General features: G+C 38.3%; 2 protein-coding genes and 1 long non-coding RNA gene across 4 annotated transcripts in view; all 3 read left to right on the top strand.

Annotated features, from left to right (window-relative positions):
- The window catches only part of LOC130551829 (PDZ domain-containing RING finger protein 4-like), a 28,888-nt gene extending 23,724 nt beyond the window's left edge, over nt 1–5,164 (top strand). For both annotated transcript variants that reach the window (XM_057329781.1, XM_057329780.1), the window contains exons 6-8: nt 62–163; nt 1,647–1,769; nt 2,214–5,164. In XM_057329781.1, coding sequence (XP_057185764.1) covers nt 62–163; nt 1,647–1,769; nt 2,214–3,557 — 1,569 coding nt within the window. In that variant the 3' untranslated portion in view covers nt 3,558–5,164. The remainder of the gene's footprint in view (nt 1–61; nt 164–1,646; nt 1,770–2,213) is intronic.
- Nucleotides 5,165–11,978: 6,814 nt separating this feature from the next.
- Nucleotides 11,979–13,061, top strand: LOC130552272 (chymotrypsinogen B-like). The gene is made up of 3 exons (XM_057330492.1): nt 11,979–12,076; nt 12,486–12,648; nt 12,737–13,061. The coding sequence occupies exons 1-3, from the start codon at nt 12,031–12,033 to the stop codon at nt 13,059–13,061; spliced, it is 534 nt and encodes a 177-aa protein (XP_057186475.1). The 5' UTR covers nt 11,979–12,030.
- A 525-nt stretch (nt 13,062–13,586) lies between these two features.
- On the top strand, nt 13,587–14,384 carry LOC130551507 (uncharacterized). Its single transcript, XR_008962623.1, has 2 exons — nt 13,587–13,697; nt 14,065–14,384. It is a non-coding gene; the product is annotated as an uncharacterized LOC130551507 (long non-coding RNA).
- The last annotated feature ends 4,805 nt before the right edge of the window (nt 14,385–19,189 follow it).

Genomic DNA, 19,189 nt, shown 5'->3' with positions numbered 1-19,189 from the left:
TACTCTGACGAAGGACTCGTCCTGATGCAGCATCTCATTGGTGTTTGTGTTTGATTGACAGATTAATGGGCGGGACGTTCAGGACAAACAGGAATCTGTGGCCGTTTTGTCAAATGAAGAATGCAGAAATATTGTGCTGCTAGTGTGCAGGCCTGAAATACAAGTATGAATAACATGTGTGAATGGTTTGCATGTAATTTAATTAAATGTGACTTCATCATTAATTTTAGATAAATGTGTCTATATTTATTATCTATGCTATAATTGTACTTTTTTACTTTCATTAACAATTTAAATTGATTTTATTTTAGTTAACTTTTGCAATTCTGACATTTTATTATTTGTTTATTTATTTGTAATATTGCTTTATAGGTTTAATCTATTTTTTATTTGAGATGTAGTTTAGTTACAAGTTTAGTTTTGTTTTTATTTTAATAAATATTTTGAATTAGCTTCTATTTACATAGTTTTTATGTTGATTTTAGCCATTTTTACATGTTATTATTTATTCATTTTATGGTAATATTGCTCTATAGGTTTAATCTATTTTTATTTCAGTTTTAGTTTAGTTTTTATTCATTTTAAGTTAGTGCCATGACTAAAATGATATATTTCTGTTTTTCAGTTTATTACTAAGGCCACATTTCTCATTTTGGCGTAGTTTTTCTAATTTAATTAACATAAATATTTTAATAGTTTTACTTAATGATAATAACCATAGTCAGAACACAGAAATCGCTGACATTGATTTTGAGATGATGATGTCCACAAGCCCCGCCCTCTCCTTACATTACTGTCAGCACTTTTTACACCGTCACTGTAATCGACTTCCAGCCGTAACCAATAAAAACTAATAGCACGTTAATATCGGCCGGGTTCAGCCTTCGGATCACACCAGAAACATTAGCTGACCGCTGTAATTAAATTCATGGATTGTGTTTTATTTGAGTGGTCCGGATGCTGTGACATACTGTATGGTGAGGGGGGTTTGTGTATCCATCACAGAAGAAAGGTGCGGTTTGATGGCCCTGTGGTTCATTACCCGGCACAGAGGCCATCAAAGTTCTGCAGAGAACATTAGTGCCATTAATGTGTGTGATGTAGACCTTATAAAACATGACACAATCATAATGTGTTTCAAACATCACAGTTACAAAACACTGACGCAATCTCATGAAGAAATGCTCGGGCAATAGTGGGTAGAAATAAATTATAGTTTTGCTGAGGTGAATCACAACATTATAATAGTCAAAGGTATAAAGAGAGGAAAGAAAGATGGCGATGAACTGCTCTTCCCATGATGTATTGCAGATGTCAGCAAATAGTATGAGAATGAGGCCGGATTCACTTTTCTGAAGTAAAATCTTTTTGACTGTCATTTTTCTCAAATTCTAATTTAAGAAGAAAGTTAAATATTTTGCATTCCTGAAAAAACTCTGTAGAACAGTTTGGTGGTTATAAAAAGGTTGTTTTTTGCATTTATTTGATTGTTGCGAAACTGACATTTTGAAACTTTATTTTACCAATATTTTGTCGTCTTTAAATTTTCGAGAATTGTACTTAAGATGATATGATCCAAACATGTTCTTGAGGTTCTCTGTCGGTTCCAACGTAATGTGGGTTCTGTAACGCTTTTGTTTTTTCAGGAGGAGCCGTGGCTGGATGATGAACACAGCGAGTTCTTAGAAGAGCTGAAGATGGAGATGCTGGAAGAACAGAGACGAGAAGAAGAGGAGATGGACAGAGCCGCAAGAGAAGAAGAAGAGAAGGTGAGACGGTCAACATTAACATCCTAGCAACCATCTGAAAATCTGTTCAGCAATTCATATCTTATAAGAAAATGTTAAGCCATATTAAATGGCTTATACTTCATGAGATTTGCTTGTTTCATGCTGAGTTTTACAGTATTAGAAATGTGACTTCTTTTGAAATGCTCATGACACTTGTGAGTAACGAATGTATTAAAATAGATGGATTTTCAAATTCCCAATATTCTGAATCATACTTTCAAATTCACTCCTCGCATTTCCACGTTCCTCTGAAAAACTCGAAAACAGAAGCTGAGCAACGTGAATTTTTGTAATCTATTCTCAACATCTCCCAAATGATTGCAGAAGGATATGAAAACTTTCAGTAATGAACTCTCCGTAGGTTCTGTCTTTGTTTAACGTGTGCGGTGTAAACAATAATTCTGACTCGAAATCTCCCCTCAGGCCGCAAGAATCAAAGAAGACATCACAGCCTCCTGTTCTTACAATCAGACCAGTCAGAAAGACGGCTCCGAAAAGAACTTTCTTGCCCAAATCCAGAAGCGTCTGTCGAGGTGTCTACGGCAGCGACGCGAGGCTGCGGGTCAAAGCCGTGACGGTTCCGTGTCGGGACGGGTCTCCGGTGAGGGAGTGGAAGACGAAGTCGCTGATGGAGATTGTTATCAGCAGCTCCTCGAGCTCAAGTGTCAAATCCGCAACAGCGGCGAGTACGACCTCTTCTACAGCCGCAGCAGCACCATCGAATGCAGCCTGCGGGAGCAGAGCGGCGGCGTTCAACACGAGCTGCGTCTGCTCAACGAGGAACTGCGCAGCATCGAGCTGGAATGCCAGAACATCATGCAAGCGCATCAACTGCGTACGCAAAACCAAGGTCCCCGAAGCCCTAGGCACGCCGGGAAGCTGGCGGACATCAGCGAGCACCCGGAGAAGTCGGACAAGGACAGTTCGAGCGCGTACAATACGGCGGAGAGCTCCCGCAGCACTCCGCTGGCCATGGACCGCTCTCCAGAACATTCCGTGCAGAGGATGATCACTTCGACCAACCAGAAGAACCTCAAGAGTAGTTTCCTCGCCGGACGCGGTTTGCCCCCCTGTCCGCCGGTCAGGAGAGCGCCGAGCGGCAGTCCGGATCACAGCAACCCCTCAGAGTCCGACCAAACTCCTCCTGCGGACGACGAGAGGAGCCTTCGCTCGTGCATCCCGCGCCACCAGCAAACGGACCACGCCCGACATTACCAGAGTGTCGTGCACCTGATCCAACAACAGTCCGCTGTAGAGTATGCCCACAGTCTGCTGAGCGGTCCGCAGGCCCCCCTGCCGTCCGAACCCAAGATGGAGTGGAAGGTCAAGTTGAGAAGCGATGGCACGAGATACATCACCAAGCGGCCGGTCCGAGACCGACTGCTCCGCGAGCGAGCCCTCAAAATCAAGGAGGAGCGCAGCGGAGGTATGACGACGGATGACGACGCCATGAGCGAGATGAAAATGGGACGCTACTGGAGCAAAGAGGAGCGGAAACAGCAGCTCCTGCGGGCTAAAGAGCAGCGCCGGCGACGGGAGTTCATGCAGCGGAGTCGACTGGAGTGTCTGCGGGAGAATCCTCAGAGCGGCGGCGAGGGCCGTAAGGAGGTCAGCATCATCGAACTCAGCCATCGTAAGATGATGAAAAAACGCAACAAGAAGATTCTGGACAACTGGATGACCATTCAGGAACTGATGACGCACGGCGCCAAAGCGCCAGAAGCTTCCAAAGTCCATAACGCCTTTCTTTCCGTTACAACTGTATAGATTTTCGCGAACATTCTTGTACTTTACCCCATGTGGTACGATCTACTCTTGCCTCGTTCAATGCGGCGATTTTTATGAGAAAAAAACAAGAATATTTTTCACACTTTGTTACTGGATAAATGTTTTGTATGCAAATGTCAGTTTTTATGATTTGTTTTTTTGTTTTGTTACAATAACAAAAACGTACTTGAAGGAACATTTCAAACATAGGAAACATACTCGCCTTCATGTTATGTCAAACTTGTATGACTCTTTATTTTGTCGTCATCTGAATATTCACCCAAAAACAAAAAATCTTTTTTTCATCCTCGTGTGTTTGTAAACCTGTATATGACTCTTTCTTAAGTGAAACCCAAAAGAAGATATTTTGAGAAATGTCTCAGTGACTTCGTGGAAGTCAATAAAGACCAATGTTGTTTGGTTACCAACGTTCTTCAAAATGTCTGAAGAAAGAAACTCATACAGGTTGGGAATGACATGACAAAATAGGTTCGTTTTTGGGTGAACTATCCCTTTAAAAACCTAAACATGTCAGCTGGAGGCTAAAGGACCTGCTTGAAATCAAACAAATCAATGTTATTTGGTCATGAGATTTCTTGTTCACGTCCAAAGCAACAGGCAGGATATTAAAATTTTACCTTTTGTGTTTCACTAAAGAATGAAAGTCATGTTTCAGAGTGACATGAGGGTGATGAAGACAAGAATGTTGAGGTTGAAGGATTCCTTTAATGTTTTGTGTTTGTCATCCAGGATCAGATTGACAACGTTCTGAACAGTGTTTACATCAGCAAAATGTGAACGATTGTGCCCTTGCCTTTAACTCTGTCTGAAAACATCTCCAAACACTCGCAGGATCAGCTCACGACAGCAGATGAGCCATGTAGCTGTAGATAACTGGACCAGCTCTACCTCAACCTCCAGCAGACAATGAGCAACATACTGAAGTCACCTGTAAACACACATCACTCAGTATTCAGCGTACGCAAAAGATTCAAACAACATTTCTCATTTCAGTCTTGTGACCAGCAGTCGAACACACGTTTTATAAAATAAGTATTGATACTATAACAGTGTTAATCCGTCCATTTTAAAGTGCAGGACTTCAATCTACACTAGTGTTGAAGTCTTAAAAGAGAAATCAGTTTACAGACAAATACCAGCATGAATCTGCTCTGATAAAATATGCCGCAAACACTAACAGGGGCATTGGGATTCTGTGTTCAGTTTTTAGAAATTCTGGATTGAGTATTATTAATGTTCTCTGTTTTCAACAGATACATTTCATACACACTTTCTAAAGAAAACAAGTTTAGTCAGATTTAGTTTTTGCTGGATTAGCCTATTTATTTTTCTGGTGCGAAATTTGTACATTCGAATTGTATTGTATTTGAATTCTGTACTTATTCTGGCTAAATGTTATTAGTCTTATTTAAATAGTAGTCTTCTCTTCTGGCCAGGTGAATGTGTGGTCATTGTGATATTTTGACATTTAATAAAATTTTTCTTCAGAACGTGTCGTTAATCTATCAGCACATGAACCTTTGCTTGACATTAATGAAAACTGACAGAGTCGTTTTTTATAATAACCTGACTGAACTTTGCTGTCATTTTTAGCTGAATGTTCTTTATCATAAAACCGTAAACTTTTCAAAGCGTTTACTCTGTTTTCTTTTTTAGACTGTATATTAGAAATATATTATTTAAATTTCAACTTTGATCACCTGTCTCTCTTTTTTCAGTCAAAAAGTATACAAGACATTTACATTGTGCACTTTTCAAACGAATAGAGAGAGCGCGAGAGACTATCGTTTTACTATGTTACTGTCTCGAAACATTTCACCTCGGTTCTATTTCATAGCACAAACGAATTAATATTAATAGCAAAGATGACTGACTTTCTCTAACATTGACTCGTATATTCACTCCAACTTCGCAGCTTTACACATCCGCGTAAACTGCGCATGCGCAGCGGCTCATTACCTTCATTCGGTCGAACGTCAGCCGTAAGTGTGATTAGGTGACAGCGCTGACATTTGTCACAAGCATCATCTGCACCAAATACCAATCCTGACAGAAATGTCAACCAGATAACACCTGATTGTCGCTTCATTGATAATCTTCAGCTCATTATGTGTTATAAGGGTGTTAGAACTGAAGACTTCTTTCATTCACGAGAACACGTCGATCTGAGGCGGCCGCGCCAGTAACTGAGGCGAGTGGATCGATGTCACGTCGTGGATTTATGGAGCATGTGATCTTTGATATGTTAATTGAAGTGTTCCTAATGGCTCTCTGTGGCCACAAGTAACAGTGGAAGTCGGGTTTTTTTGTTCATTGTGCTGATGTCTTAATCGGGCGAGTAAGGGGAATGTTTTTATTATCGTCAGAAAGGCTTTACAAAGAGATCTGTTTTGAAATGAAAATCAAAAAGTAAACATTAATTCACACGCAAGCAAAATGCAAAAAGTTAAAATCAAGGCATTAAAAGCACAGCTGTTGGTCAGTATCCAGGTTATAATGCTAAAGGTGTTTCAAACTAAATTCTGAATTGTTTTCATAGATTTGATTTAGTAACCCAGTAAAAGAGAACTGGGATGCAGGTGTTATGGTGGACCGTCTGGGGAAAACTTCACAGCAAAATAAGAAACATTTTTGAGGAATGTGCTTGTAAACTAGGTTAAGAATAAATGACTCGTACAGTAATATGCACATGAAGAGGTTTTCACTTTTACACGCATAAAATCAGAACTTCAGGGTTTGTCCTCCATGCTGACTTTGACTTGAAAGTGATCATAAGCAACGTACACATCTCTGCTACAAACAAACACTTAATGTTTGTTTTCAGAACATAACGCTCTTGTACAATTACTGCGTAAGTGACAGAAGTGCAATGGATTTCGATTAAATTTACATATGTTTTCATCTCATTGTCTTGTATACATATTCACACATTACACACATCACATCAACACTGTGTTATAATATACTGTATATATATTTTTCGAAGCCTAGTTAACAGTTTCTAGGAGTGACTGACATGTTTCAGTATGGTGCTATGTGTTAGCCAACAAGACATTGATTAAGATAATATAAGGTTATCGAAAAAAAACATAAGATGGAGAAATTTACTTCCATGTGCCAAAACACAACATTTATTGAAAAGTTTTTATGTGTTTTCATGGAGATATTGGACAGAGGATCGTCATCTGGCAACAAGAGAAAAAGCCCGAAAGCACAACTCGGTCGACCCTGTGTAACTATGAAAAACATCCGTGTTACAATTAACCCTGCGTCACTTTGTGCCCCGCGCTCCCCTAGTTCGCCCAGAAAATAAAAATACTGTCATCATTTACTCACCTTTAGTCATTTCAAACCGGTATGACTTTCTTTCTTCCGCAGAACACAAAGGAAGATATTTAGAAAAATGTTGTTAACTGGACTCCATTCGTTTGCATTGGTTTTGTGTCCTTACAAGAGAAGTGAATGGGGTCCAGTGCTGTTCAGTTACCAACTTTCTTCAAAACATCTTCTTTTGTGTTCTGCGGAAGAAAGAAAGTCATACAGGTTTGCAAAAACAAGAGGGTGAATAAATGATGACCGAATTTGGTTTATCAATGGGTGATTTAAGAAAGTGCACTAAATTAATTGATAATACATTTTAAAGTATGCAAATCACACAGAAGTGCCGCTGTAGCACTATTGGTAATATTTTGCTGTGGGCAGCTTGTCCCACAATAGGATTAAAGTCATTTCACTAAGTGGTAGAATGATGTCAGCCAGCGACGTTTCATCTTCTATTAACTGTATAAAGAAGGACATGAGGTAAACAAATTCAGATATTTATCATAATTACACTTTCAATGTGACCTCTGTGCATACGCGAGACATTTGTGTGCAACACAGACCCACACAACACAACTCTTCATGTTGAGAGCTGTCTATTTTAATGCAACGAGTTGTGATGTCATACAATAAAATGAAAATATGTCATCCAGAATACAAAAGTGATATGATATAGGACTCGAAGGAACTAAAGAAGTAAGAACTAAGTTTTAATTGGCATATTGTTATTATTATCTACATTTGAATTTGTTGTTTATATTTGATCTTTGTTCAATGCTAACACAAATAACGCTGAATTAATATCTTTCATTTCCTTTTATGTCACTATTCAGCACAAGAAATGGAATGAAGAGCAGATGAATTCTCACAGCCATCTCAGCACTGTTCCCAGATCAGCTGAAGAAAACAGATTGTGTGACTCAGACCGGCTGCTTCACGCGTCTCATATCCGCCGGCTGTGTTTCTATTATCATCACACACGCACACCTCTAATCTAACACTCGTTTCATGTCTGTTTCACCCTCTCAATGCTTTTCACAAATTACATTTCTGTTATCAAGTCCAGGTCGAGGTGATCATTTCAGCTTTGAGAGAAAACCGAGACCATTTCTCACATCCAAAGTGATAATGCGCCTTCATTCCTTTTGTGTTTGATAACAACAGAGCAACATTGACTGTCTGAGGGTGAATGTGTGCGTCTCAGCTTCATTAATGTCTTTACACTTCATTTGTGTACATGTGAAGTCAAATCATATTCTCTTCAGTTATCTATGAAACATACACGTGTCTGTGTGTAAACGTGTGTGTGTATCATGGCTATCCCCAAGAGAACGCCAACACAAACACGTTAGCGCAACACAAACTGATGAGTGACAGCTCCTGCAGGCGGCTGTGAGGTTTCAGATTAAACTGGGTCAAACGCTTCAAGCGTGGAGACACACGGCACAAACAACAGAAAGACAGACGGACAGAGATGCCATCTCATTCGGCGCTGCGCTTTCATGACAGAAGCTCATTTCTGTTTGTGAAAGCCCCTGAGACGAACAAACACGCCGTACGACATTCACCTGACAGATTCACAATCATGAAAAGAGGTTCTTCTGAATTTCACAGCATGAAACACAGTCTGCAGGTTTATTAGCTGAATACTGAACTCATCTTCATCTGACCAGTTTAAACAGACTCGCCAGTCAAACCATTGTGACTCAAATCTTATATTTCAAATCATGGCAAGACTATATCAAAAGCGTTTTATGTATTATTTTATATTAAACAATCATGTTTATACTTGCACTAAAAAATAAAAATAAAATGTTGCACATATACATAAACAGAATAAAATCAAGTCTCTTAGGTCTCAGATGTTTATCCCAAGACCCAGAAATCTCACATATGTCTCCACTAGTTTCAACAAAGTCTCGCAAGTCAACATCACGCTACAGTATGAAGTCAATATTATAAAAAAAATTAATGCAAATTTGAACATTCTTATCAAATTGATCCATAATACATCTAAATTAATTGTATTGCTCCCAAGCAACTCAAATTATAAACTGCAGCATACTTTAGCATTTACTATAGTAAATTGTAGTATAGCCTATAGTGGTGATACACTTTGTTAATCAGTACTACCCAGGCAGCAAGCTAACAGCTAGAAAACATTGAATCTATGTTAAAAATGGTTGATTTTTCAAAAATTTCAGTGACACACTTAGACATCAACACTCATAAAACAAACCTCAACAATGGTGACAATCATCAAACTAATAAAAAAAAACAGATCATGAAGCTTTCTTTTGTGTATTGTCACCATTGTTGAGTTTCATAAACTGATTCTTTATGTCTAATTAATTCAATAGTTTCAACCATTTTTAAATATAATTAGTTAATTTCTAATAGGACAGCTATAACACTGCTTTAATCTCACACTGTAGTGCTACACAGCAAAATTGCTGTATTAAAAAATGTCAAGTTAACTCTCACAGTGTATATATAATCCACACTTTGATAGTTTTAATTCAAATAAATGTCAAATTTCCATTTGACAGAAAAAAACGGAATTTCACATTGAAGTTATTTTGAGTTGATTTAAAGACACATTTATGTGAAAGATATTTGCTTGATATTAGAAAGTATTATGCAAAATGAAGAGTGAGAGAAGGGTACTCTTAAACATTGAGTTTGTGAAGCGGTTCTGTGATGAAGAGTTTGCAGTGGAAGTGGTTAATGACATTCCCGCGTGTTCACGAATTCTAGAAGAGTCTTCAGAGCTGCCACACACCTCATGCTGCAGAGACGAACAGAAACAATAGAGAACGAGAGGACGTACAGTTGAGGTTTTCAGATACAACTCGACACTCGAGAATAAAACACTGCATTCTTTGACGGACAGAAATGCACATTTGACCGTAAAACACATTTTGAGATGAGATACAGTAATGTACATTTCCCTGCTAGCAACAACAATAACATTTATTCAAGACACTGATATTGATCTTTCAACAGACGCTTCATGAATAAACAAAAGAAAGTTTGGTCCTTAATTCATGGGATACAGGATTAAAAACTCTTTTGTTAAATTAGCGTTTGTTGTGTGTGTGGTTCATGATGCATAAATGTGTATACTTGTTTAAATGTGTGCGAGACAATCTTACGTGTGATTCTTAAGGTGACAAATGTTGGGAGGTCCTGGCTTGGATGGTTCGTGATAGTGTCTGTAATCCATTGCTGATACTGTGAGATGCTGGTGTACACACCAGGCAAAGACCCCATAACACAGGGAAGACCCCAGCTGGTGATGCCAAACTGAACCCACTGTGAATCGTACTCACTCATTATTGGACCGCCAGAGTCCTCCTGCAGACAGGAAGAGATTATTGTGTTTTTAGTCACCTAAAACTTATCAAACAGAAAATCAAGTATCAGATGTTTAAAGATACAGTCAATCTTGACAGACATTCAGGAAGACATGGTCTGTATGCAGTAAAGAGGAACAATCATCATGTTTTACTTTGCCTGTGGCTGCGCAACCACTACCAGCACAAATCATATTGTTAGAGACTCCATATTTGCCACGGTAACAGTTCAGACTGTCCTCTATGTGTGTGCCAAATATCACAACTTTCCCATGTATGGTTCTATGGCAGAAGAATAATAAGTACACTAACTGATATTGGTGTCTACACCCCTTCAGGGCTTGACCCCTAATTAAATAATACAAAAAACTGCACATAAGTTTAAGGCTTTGTGCTCATCCATGCAGGATCATTGGTTATTTAAAACAGTTGATCTTTGCACTGAAAATGAGTTTCTGAAAAGAAGGAATATCTTCTGTACTAGATATGCAAATTCGGTCTGTACAGTATTTCAACTGATATGCAAAACTCTTTAACGGTAAAGTTGTGATATCTTTGTTTGCCACACTGGTGAGTTTAAGCACTCTGATGTGAGTCACCAGATGGTTATTTCAAAAGGAAAATACTACTGAAGGTTTAAAGTGTTTGGGAACAGCTGGGACTACTGGAGTTTTGAGAATATTTTTCCATTTTAGCAAGCCATTCACATTTTAATCCATTCACAATAATCTATTGAACACATTTTTTGCAAATACAGTATATACAGTATATATACTGTATATATATATGTATATATATATATGAAGAGTTTGTTTCCAAAAGGATTAAACGACAATTTTCAAAAAATAATGATTTTATTATGTTATCATGTTTTAATTGTGTTAGTTAGCTGTATTTTTTGTTTTTATTTTGAGTTATCTCATTTTGGAAATAAACTCTTCATATACAGTATACATATATAAAATAAATGTCACTCTTAGCTTTTATTTACACTACGTAAAAAACAAACTGTACAAAAATGTTTAGTGCCTGGCCATGCAGGATCATGATGATTAGTATATTTTCAAAAGTTTCAGCAGTAATAGAACAATTGTTTTAGAACAAAGAACAAATATTATTAATTGTAAGAATTAATACTAAAAATATATTTTAAAGTAACTACAGTGTACATAGCAGTTTTGTATTTAGTTTTTTTCTGGTATACCTTTTCAAAACATCATATAATACATTACATTTACTGCCTTGTTATCAATAAATGTCCTACTGTGTTACTGAGAGTTAATGTCAAAGACAACTGCAAACTACCTTAAGAATTAAGGATTCTACTGTAATTTTAGGATGCGATTCTAACACATTTTTTCATTTAAAGTAAGGTAAAGTAAATTACAATTTATTTTCTTCACCCTGAAATACATTTTGAAATATATTTTGGTATGTGAAGGTTGACATTAAATACATTTTTGATTTCAAAATCATATTCTATTGAGCTTTACAGTGAGGACATATTTAACATATATTTTGGCATATATCTTTTTTTCATATTGGATGAGACAACATACAATAACTACGTTTTGCATTAACAGTAGAAAGAATATGAGGAATAAAAGAAGATTGTGTAAAATGGAAAGGAGGTGTGACAAACGACTGGGCAAATGAGTGATATAGAGATAATGGAGATATGAAACATTCTTAAAGGAATTGTGAGAAGCACAGAGGAGCAAACCACCACAGACATCCATCCTACCAACAAAGAGAGAGAGAGAGTCTGCGTGAAGATGTGGAAGACGTGTGTGACTTTGGCACTGCTCACATGTGTCCAAGGTAAGACCTTACTCTCAAGCACAGTGAAAAGTCTTATTTCTCCTAACACTCCATCACTTCTATGGCAGGTTCTGTTTTAAAGTGGGATAAAGATGCCCTCCGTCTCAAGATTTAAATGAGAGAGTGAGAGAGAGAGAGAGAGAGAGAGAGAGAGAGAGAGAGAGAGAGAGAGAGAGAGATTTCTTGGCTTTATTTATTATTGGCTCATGCCGATTCGAATGAACCTCATTACGTCATTTCTGTCTCAGATGTTCAATTCAGTGGTTCAGTCTGGCAGAAGTTATCGAAACATCTAATATCTTATGGCATCCTTTAATAATAACACCTCATGGTTTCTAATAGAAAAGCTTTTGTCATTTGGTGCTTATGTGATACTTCTGTGTCTGAGCAGTCTCTCTTTTTCTCACAGTTTGTGCACATGGCCCTATGCACCCTCGTGTCGCAGGTGGTGATGATGCCAAAAAGAAAGCGTGGCCGTGGATGGTTAGTTTGCACGACCCCACCTGCCATTTTTGTGGAGGTTCCCTCATCAGCAGTGAATGGGTGCTGTCAGCAGCTCATTGTTTCATTGGGTCAGAGCCATATCAACACATACAGTATACAGATTTAAACCACCTGTCCTTTGTTTGTGATTACTTTTCTACTATTTTTGTTTTATAGGGCTGGTTACAAAGTTTCTGAGAAGAGCATACGTGTGTACTTAGGAAAGATGACACAGCGTGAAGAAAATAAGAACGAAGTTTTTAAAGAAGTACAAAAAATCTACACTCACGACCTGTACAATGCAAAGACTGCAGACAATGACATCGCTCTGCTGCACTTGTCTTCTCCTGTGGATTTAAAAACATTTTGGGGCAATGAAAACAAACATATTTGTCTAGTGTCTCTGCTAGCCCAGGGCAGGGATTTTCCTCCTGACACCAGAAGTATGATCATAGGCTGGGGAAAAATTAAACACAGAGGTAAAAAGAATTCCTGTCAGTAACTAGATTTGACTAATCTATTTAGATAAATGATGTGTATTTTGTGTGTGTGTGTGTGCGTGTGTGTGTGTGTGTGTGTGTGTGTGTGTGTGTGTGCGTGTGTGTGTGTGTGTGTCAGAAAACGTACCTTATCCTGGGACTCTGCAGGAGGCTGAAGTTCTTGTGGTGGACCATACTGTGTGCAAAAACCAGTGGACGCAACATCTGCAGGGCACAAATTCACAGCGTCAAGTCACCAACAATATGATTTGTGCTGGTTGTGGTTGCTTAGTCACAGGCTAAGTAAAACATGATGATTGTTCCTCTTTACTGCATACAGACCATGTCTTCCTGAATGTCTGTCAAGATTGACTGTATCTTTAAACATCTGATACTTGATTTTCTGTTTGATAAGTTTTAGGTGACTAAAAACACAATAATCTCTTCCTGTCTGCAGGGGGACTCTGGTGGTCCAATAATGAGTGAGTACGATTCACAGTGGGTTCAGTTTGGCATCACCAGCTGGGGTGAGTCCTGTGATAAACCCACTTTGCCTGGTGTGTACACCAGCATCTCACAGTATCAGCAATGGATTACAGACACTATCACGAACCATCCAAGCCAGAACCTCCCAACATTTGTCACCTTAAGAATCACACGTAAGATTGTCTCGCACACATTTAAACAAGTATACACATTTATGCATCATGAACCACACACACAACAAACGCTAATTTAACAAAAGAGTTTTTAATCCTGTATCCCATGAATTAAGGAGCAAGCTTTCTTTTGTTTATTCATGAAGCGTCTGTTGAAAGATCAATATCAGTGTCTTGAATAAATGTTATTGTTGTTGCTAGCAGGGAAATGTACATTACTGTATCTCATCTCAAAATGTGTTTTACGGTCAAATGTGCATTTCTGTCCGTCAAAGAATGCAGTGTTTTATTCTCGAGTGTCGAGTTGTATCTGAAAACCTCAACTGTACGTCCTCTCGTTCTCTATTGTTTCTGTTCGTCTCTGCAGCATGAGGTGTGTGGCAGCTCTGAAGACTCTTCTAGAATTCGTGAACACTCAGGAATGTCATTAACCACTTCCACTGCAAACTCTTCATCACAGAACCGCTCCACAAACTCAATGTTTAAGAGTACCCTTCTCTCACTCTTCATTTTGCATAATACTTCCTAATATCAAGCAAATATCTTTCACATAAATGTGTCTTTAAATCAACTCAAAATGACTTCAATGTGAAATTCCGTTTTTTTTCTGTCAAATGGCAATTTGACATTAATTTGAGTTAAAACCTGTTTATCATGAAATAAATTCTTTGAGCATCTCATGTACAATTCTCTCGTGGCCTCTGTCAACACTTCATGTTTGCACAGATTATTCCATCAGGATTTTAATGAGCAGTGCGCGAAATAAATGAGCAGTGCAGCGTTCCTCTCCAGATGTGCAACATCACTGCAAACAGAAACAAACCATTATTGTTTTCGGCACGAAAAACTAAAAAGTAAGGGGTCTGTAAAGAACAATTAACAGTCAACAAGTACACTTATTGATTCAGTTATAATTGATAATTATTATAACAAATAAATGCTGCTTGATTCACTTGCAGTGCATTGCCAGTTCTGTGCATTTCCATCCAAGTGCATGGCGCATTATTCCAGAATAAACAATTACTCACAAAATGTCTCTCTGGCTTCCACCTCTCACCACATTTAAGATGTTCATAAACTGAAGAGCAGTGTCTATATTAGGATTAAGGAAGCATCTTCAACACAAAAAAACAAATTTAACACAATTATTCAGGCCACGTGCACACTAATACCTTTTACACCTTTGACGGACGTGACACCTGTTGTCCTGTTTTATGAACGCTAATATAGAAAATAAAACATTTACTTACATTGTAATGCTGCCACAATGTTTTACACTTTGTTTTACATGATTAATATGTTATTTTAAACATAATCTCCAGATATTTTGTGCACAAACTATTCTGACACAAGACAATTCAAGTTTGTAACATGTCATTTACTTAACAAAATAATTTATTTCTCTGACTTGTCACAGAAATGTGTCTGTCTGTCAACCCGACACGACACACTTGACTCCCACTGACCGTTGCAATTCAGAAAGGCTTTGCGTGTGGCATATTACAATGACTCGCGAGTGACGAGTTGAAACATACGAGACAATCATATCTCTTAAAGGGACAGATTGCCCCAAATTGAAAATTCTGTCACCATTTACTCACCCTCAGGTTGTCCCAAACCTATAAGTATTCTGTTGAACATAAAGATCACTGACTACTGTAGTAGAAAGAATTGTTATATATCATTTTTTGTTCTGTTGAACACGAAATGAGATATTTTGAGGAAAAGCAAACAGTTCTGGACACGTTCGACTATGATTTTAATTTTAGTAGTCAATGATGTCCCAGAACTGAAAACATTCTTCCAAATATCTTCCTTTGTGTTCAACTGAACAAAGAAATGTATACAGGTTCGGAACAATGGGGAATTTCGGGTGTTTTGGTAACTCTTTTCAGTTTTATTAAACTCTTAGAAGTTTTCTTATATATAATATTATATATAATATCCAATCAATACAAGATCATTCTGGACAGAAGCTTATCGAAACGATGCCACAGTGAATGCGTAATCAAAGCCAAAGGCGGTCCAACGAAATATTAGTGTGTGTGACTTTGGGACGGGAAGAATCAGTGTATGAAACTCAACAAGGGTGACAATCAACAAAAGAAAGCTTCATGCTGCAATGCATGCTGGGTAACATCATAGTTTAAACTCATTCATGACTCCCAGCATGCATTGCAGTTGATCAGTTGAATTAGTTTGATGATTGTCTGCGTTGTTGAGGTTTGTATGATGAGTGCTGATGTCGAAGTGTCTCAGTGAAGTTTTCTGTTTACTTTGTCACAGTGCTTTTACAAACCTCACAATTTTCACCAGTCGCAAAACAGCTTTACTTCCACTTTATCTGAAGTTGATTGTTTATTTGTCCACAGCTAATATTATAGAAGCAAACAACCACAAACTGACATGTGTAAAACATCTTTTTCATTAGGTTTCCTCAATGTATAAGTGTTTTTATTAAACACCATTGCAAGCACTGAAAGAAAATTAAGTTAATGAAAGTCCAGAGCTCAACTAAAGCAATCACGGATCTCTATAATGGCGGTTTGACGAAATGTCAACTTTTTTTCAACATTAATAGCGGGTGCAAAAGTGATATTGATTCAATGCCATTAACATTGACAAATCTTAATCAAGTATTTTTTATCTGCTCGATTGCGAAGATTTAACTTGTAAACCAACTGTCTTGCAAATATTTGATTTCCCCAGACACCATCCCAGGAGGCCATCATAACAAATCTCATTAAAACAGGTTACTGTTGCCTCCGTGTGCCGCAAACACGCATCTGATGGCGTCGGGTTGTTCACTGTGCGCTTTGATGGAGGCCCGTGAAATATTGATATCCTCCCAGCTGTCTTTCTGTTGCTGTTATTTGACGTGTCGCCGATCTTTTAATAACCTTCCTGCGTTTTGTCTTGTTTGCCGCTTCGAGGTGTCTGTAATCTTTTTCCATTATTAATCCGGCGGAACGGAAATGTCACTCGGGCGAGATGTTACCCGCCGCGAGGCCACGCACAACTTTCTGTTCTTCATTCGAGAGAACTATTGACTTGCAGCTTGTTTAATGGGAATATTTCACCCAAACACAGAAATGGTTGTAAATCTCATACTATTAGTCACATTTTCTCTGTTATGCCATTATAAATGAAGGAGTAAATGTTCAGCACAGCTCAGACATAAACCGTGTGTAGTGTGAGCCAGATTCATTAAAATATCTCCAGCACCTGTATTTTCTGCTGTCGCATCCCTCATTACAAGACTCCTGAACCTCCTCATGTGTCCAAATCAACAGAAAACAGCAACGTTTTAGTCGAACATCTCATCTGCGAAACATCACATTTCCCGCATATGCACACGGAACACACAGTGCTGTTTCTTCACATTCTCATGCCATTATTCTGCGTGTTTCCATCCACCTATTTCAGTTATATTTCATTATATAAATATAGCTTTAAAAAGTTTTACAAGAGCTGATCTGTAAGTTTTAACAGGAGTATGAATAGAAAATGCAAACCTGAGGAACAGCCTCCATCGGTCAAGAGCAGCTCACATTCAACATCCGACCATCAGAGGAACCTAAAAAACATTTGAAGTGTTTGTGAGAATATCATCGAGTCACACATATACATCACAGATGAAGGTGAAAACACACATTTAGAACGGGGGTTGTAAATGTTGACTGGACCACAGATATGTTGAGATACTGCCTACATAGACAGCTCACAACGTTAAAAACAGAGCAAAAGTTGACTCTTAAATAAAACTGAGAACTGTGTGTGTTTTGAGCTTTAAAAATATTTGACTGCTGAGAAATTGGCTACTGTTTCTTAACTGAACCTCAGTTCTTAAAGTCCCAGTGAAATTAAAAATGACAATGCCTGTTTTTTCATGAAATATTGCAGCGTTTATTGTAAATAGTTTATCAATGTGGGTCGTTCTCTTTTTAAAATTGGCGTGCCCTCATAATCTTCAGTTAAATTCTCAAAATGCACTTCCGTCCTGTGACTATCCTTCTTAAATGACACATGTTAATCGGCTTGGGCGGAGCATTTCAAAACGCAACGGCTGTTTTTATACATCAAATCGTAGAGAAATACTAAAGCCACGCCCACAATTTTCTCAATCGAAATTCCGTTTCACTCGGAAACGCGTCAAAATACGGAAGTAAAAACGATCGCAACTTCCGGTTCACGGGTACTTTAAATAAAGGTCATAAATCGATGAGCAGGACATGATGATTTTCATGTCACCAGCTGATCAATAACAGCTATCGGTGGACATGAGGGTTTTCAATATAATCTGCCCTCCAAACATTTGTACAAATCTATAATCCATAACTACAAATACAAAAACTCCCTATATCAGGTGAAAATGAAGAATTACACTTTTGGGGTCATTACTGTCATTTTACCACATTATGCACTTCAGAAAGAAATACATTTCTGAAACACCAAAGAGCCAAAATTTCACAAATTTGTTAGGTTTCCTAAAGAGATGTTCCTAATTTCATTCTAACATCTACTGTATACTGTATGTTCTGCGTTAACTCATAGCGGTCCGGTTCCATTTTCCATTTTGTTAATGGGGTCACAGAGACGGGCTGCAGAAGACAGTCTATAATCCTCTTTCCTTTGAGGACCGCGGGGGATGTTTTCGGTGAGTGTTTGTCTGCTACGTTCTCACGCGGCAGAAAACATGACATCATCCAATTATAAGATTTTCCCATTCCGATAGAAGCGTGTACAGGGACGCGCGGAATTCCACGTAGGGTGGCATGCACGCATAATCTATATGCAAATGAAGAATTATCCCCGTCTTTTCTCCACCCCGTCCTTGGGCGGCTCACTTTAGCATAATCGGCAGCGTGCTGTTATTAGACTGCTGGAATTGGATAATGATGAACCATGATCAAATCATTTTCAATTGCATTACAACAAAGCTGTTTCCTAAAGTCAAAACTCACGGGCTGCGTCTCGCTGTCTGGCCACATCGGAAAACCAAACACACGGAGATTGTTGATTCGGACGCATGTGGGATGTCACTGGAAATGCAGGAAAGAATCTGAATCCTTAGAATACAATATCAGCATCAAGTCACTGCCACATTAACTGCGAAGAGAGACAGAGAAGAGAAATAAATACATTCCTAAATGTCATTACATAGTCATTATAGTCCAAATCCATCTTCAAAACTTCAGCCCTGGAGGAACAGAGATGTGATGAAGGAAGACATCTGTCAAGGTCATTTATGAGAGAGATTTTAAATGCGTTCCAAAAAACTGCATGAGGTTTTTAGTCGTGAGACTCGACTGAGATCTCCTGAGACCTCACAATATAAAAATACAGCGAAGATCCAGTGTATGAAATGTAGAGGTATCTCCCTTTCGGAGCACTACGGTGGCTGGCACAGGGCGAAAATGTCGTCATGTTTTGTAGTTTGTCCATTTAGGGCTACTGTAGAAACAACATGGCGTGTTTGATGCAAGGGGACC

The sequence above is a fragment of the Triplophysa rosa genome, linkage group LG3 (genome assembly GCF_024868665.1).
Source record: "Triplophysa rosa linkage group LG3, Trosa_1v2, whole genome shotgun sequence".
Classification (NCBI taxonomy): domain Eukaryota; kingdom Metazoa; phylum Chordata; class Actinopteri; order Cypriniformes; family Nemacheilidae; genus Triplophysa; species Triplophysa rosa.
The sequence above is the reverse complement of the archived record's forward strand: the minus strand, read 5'-3'. Positions and strand labels throughout refer to the sequence as shown.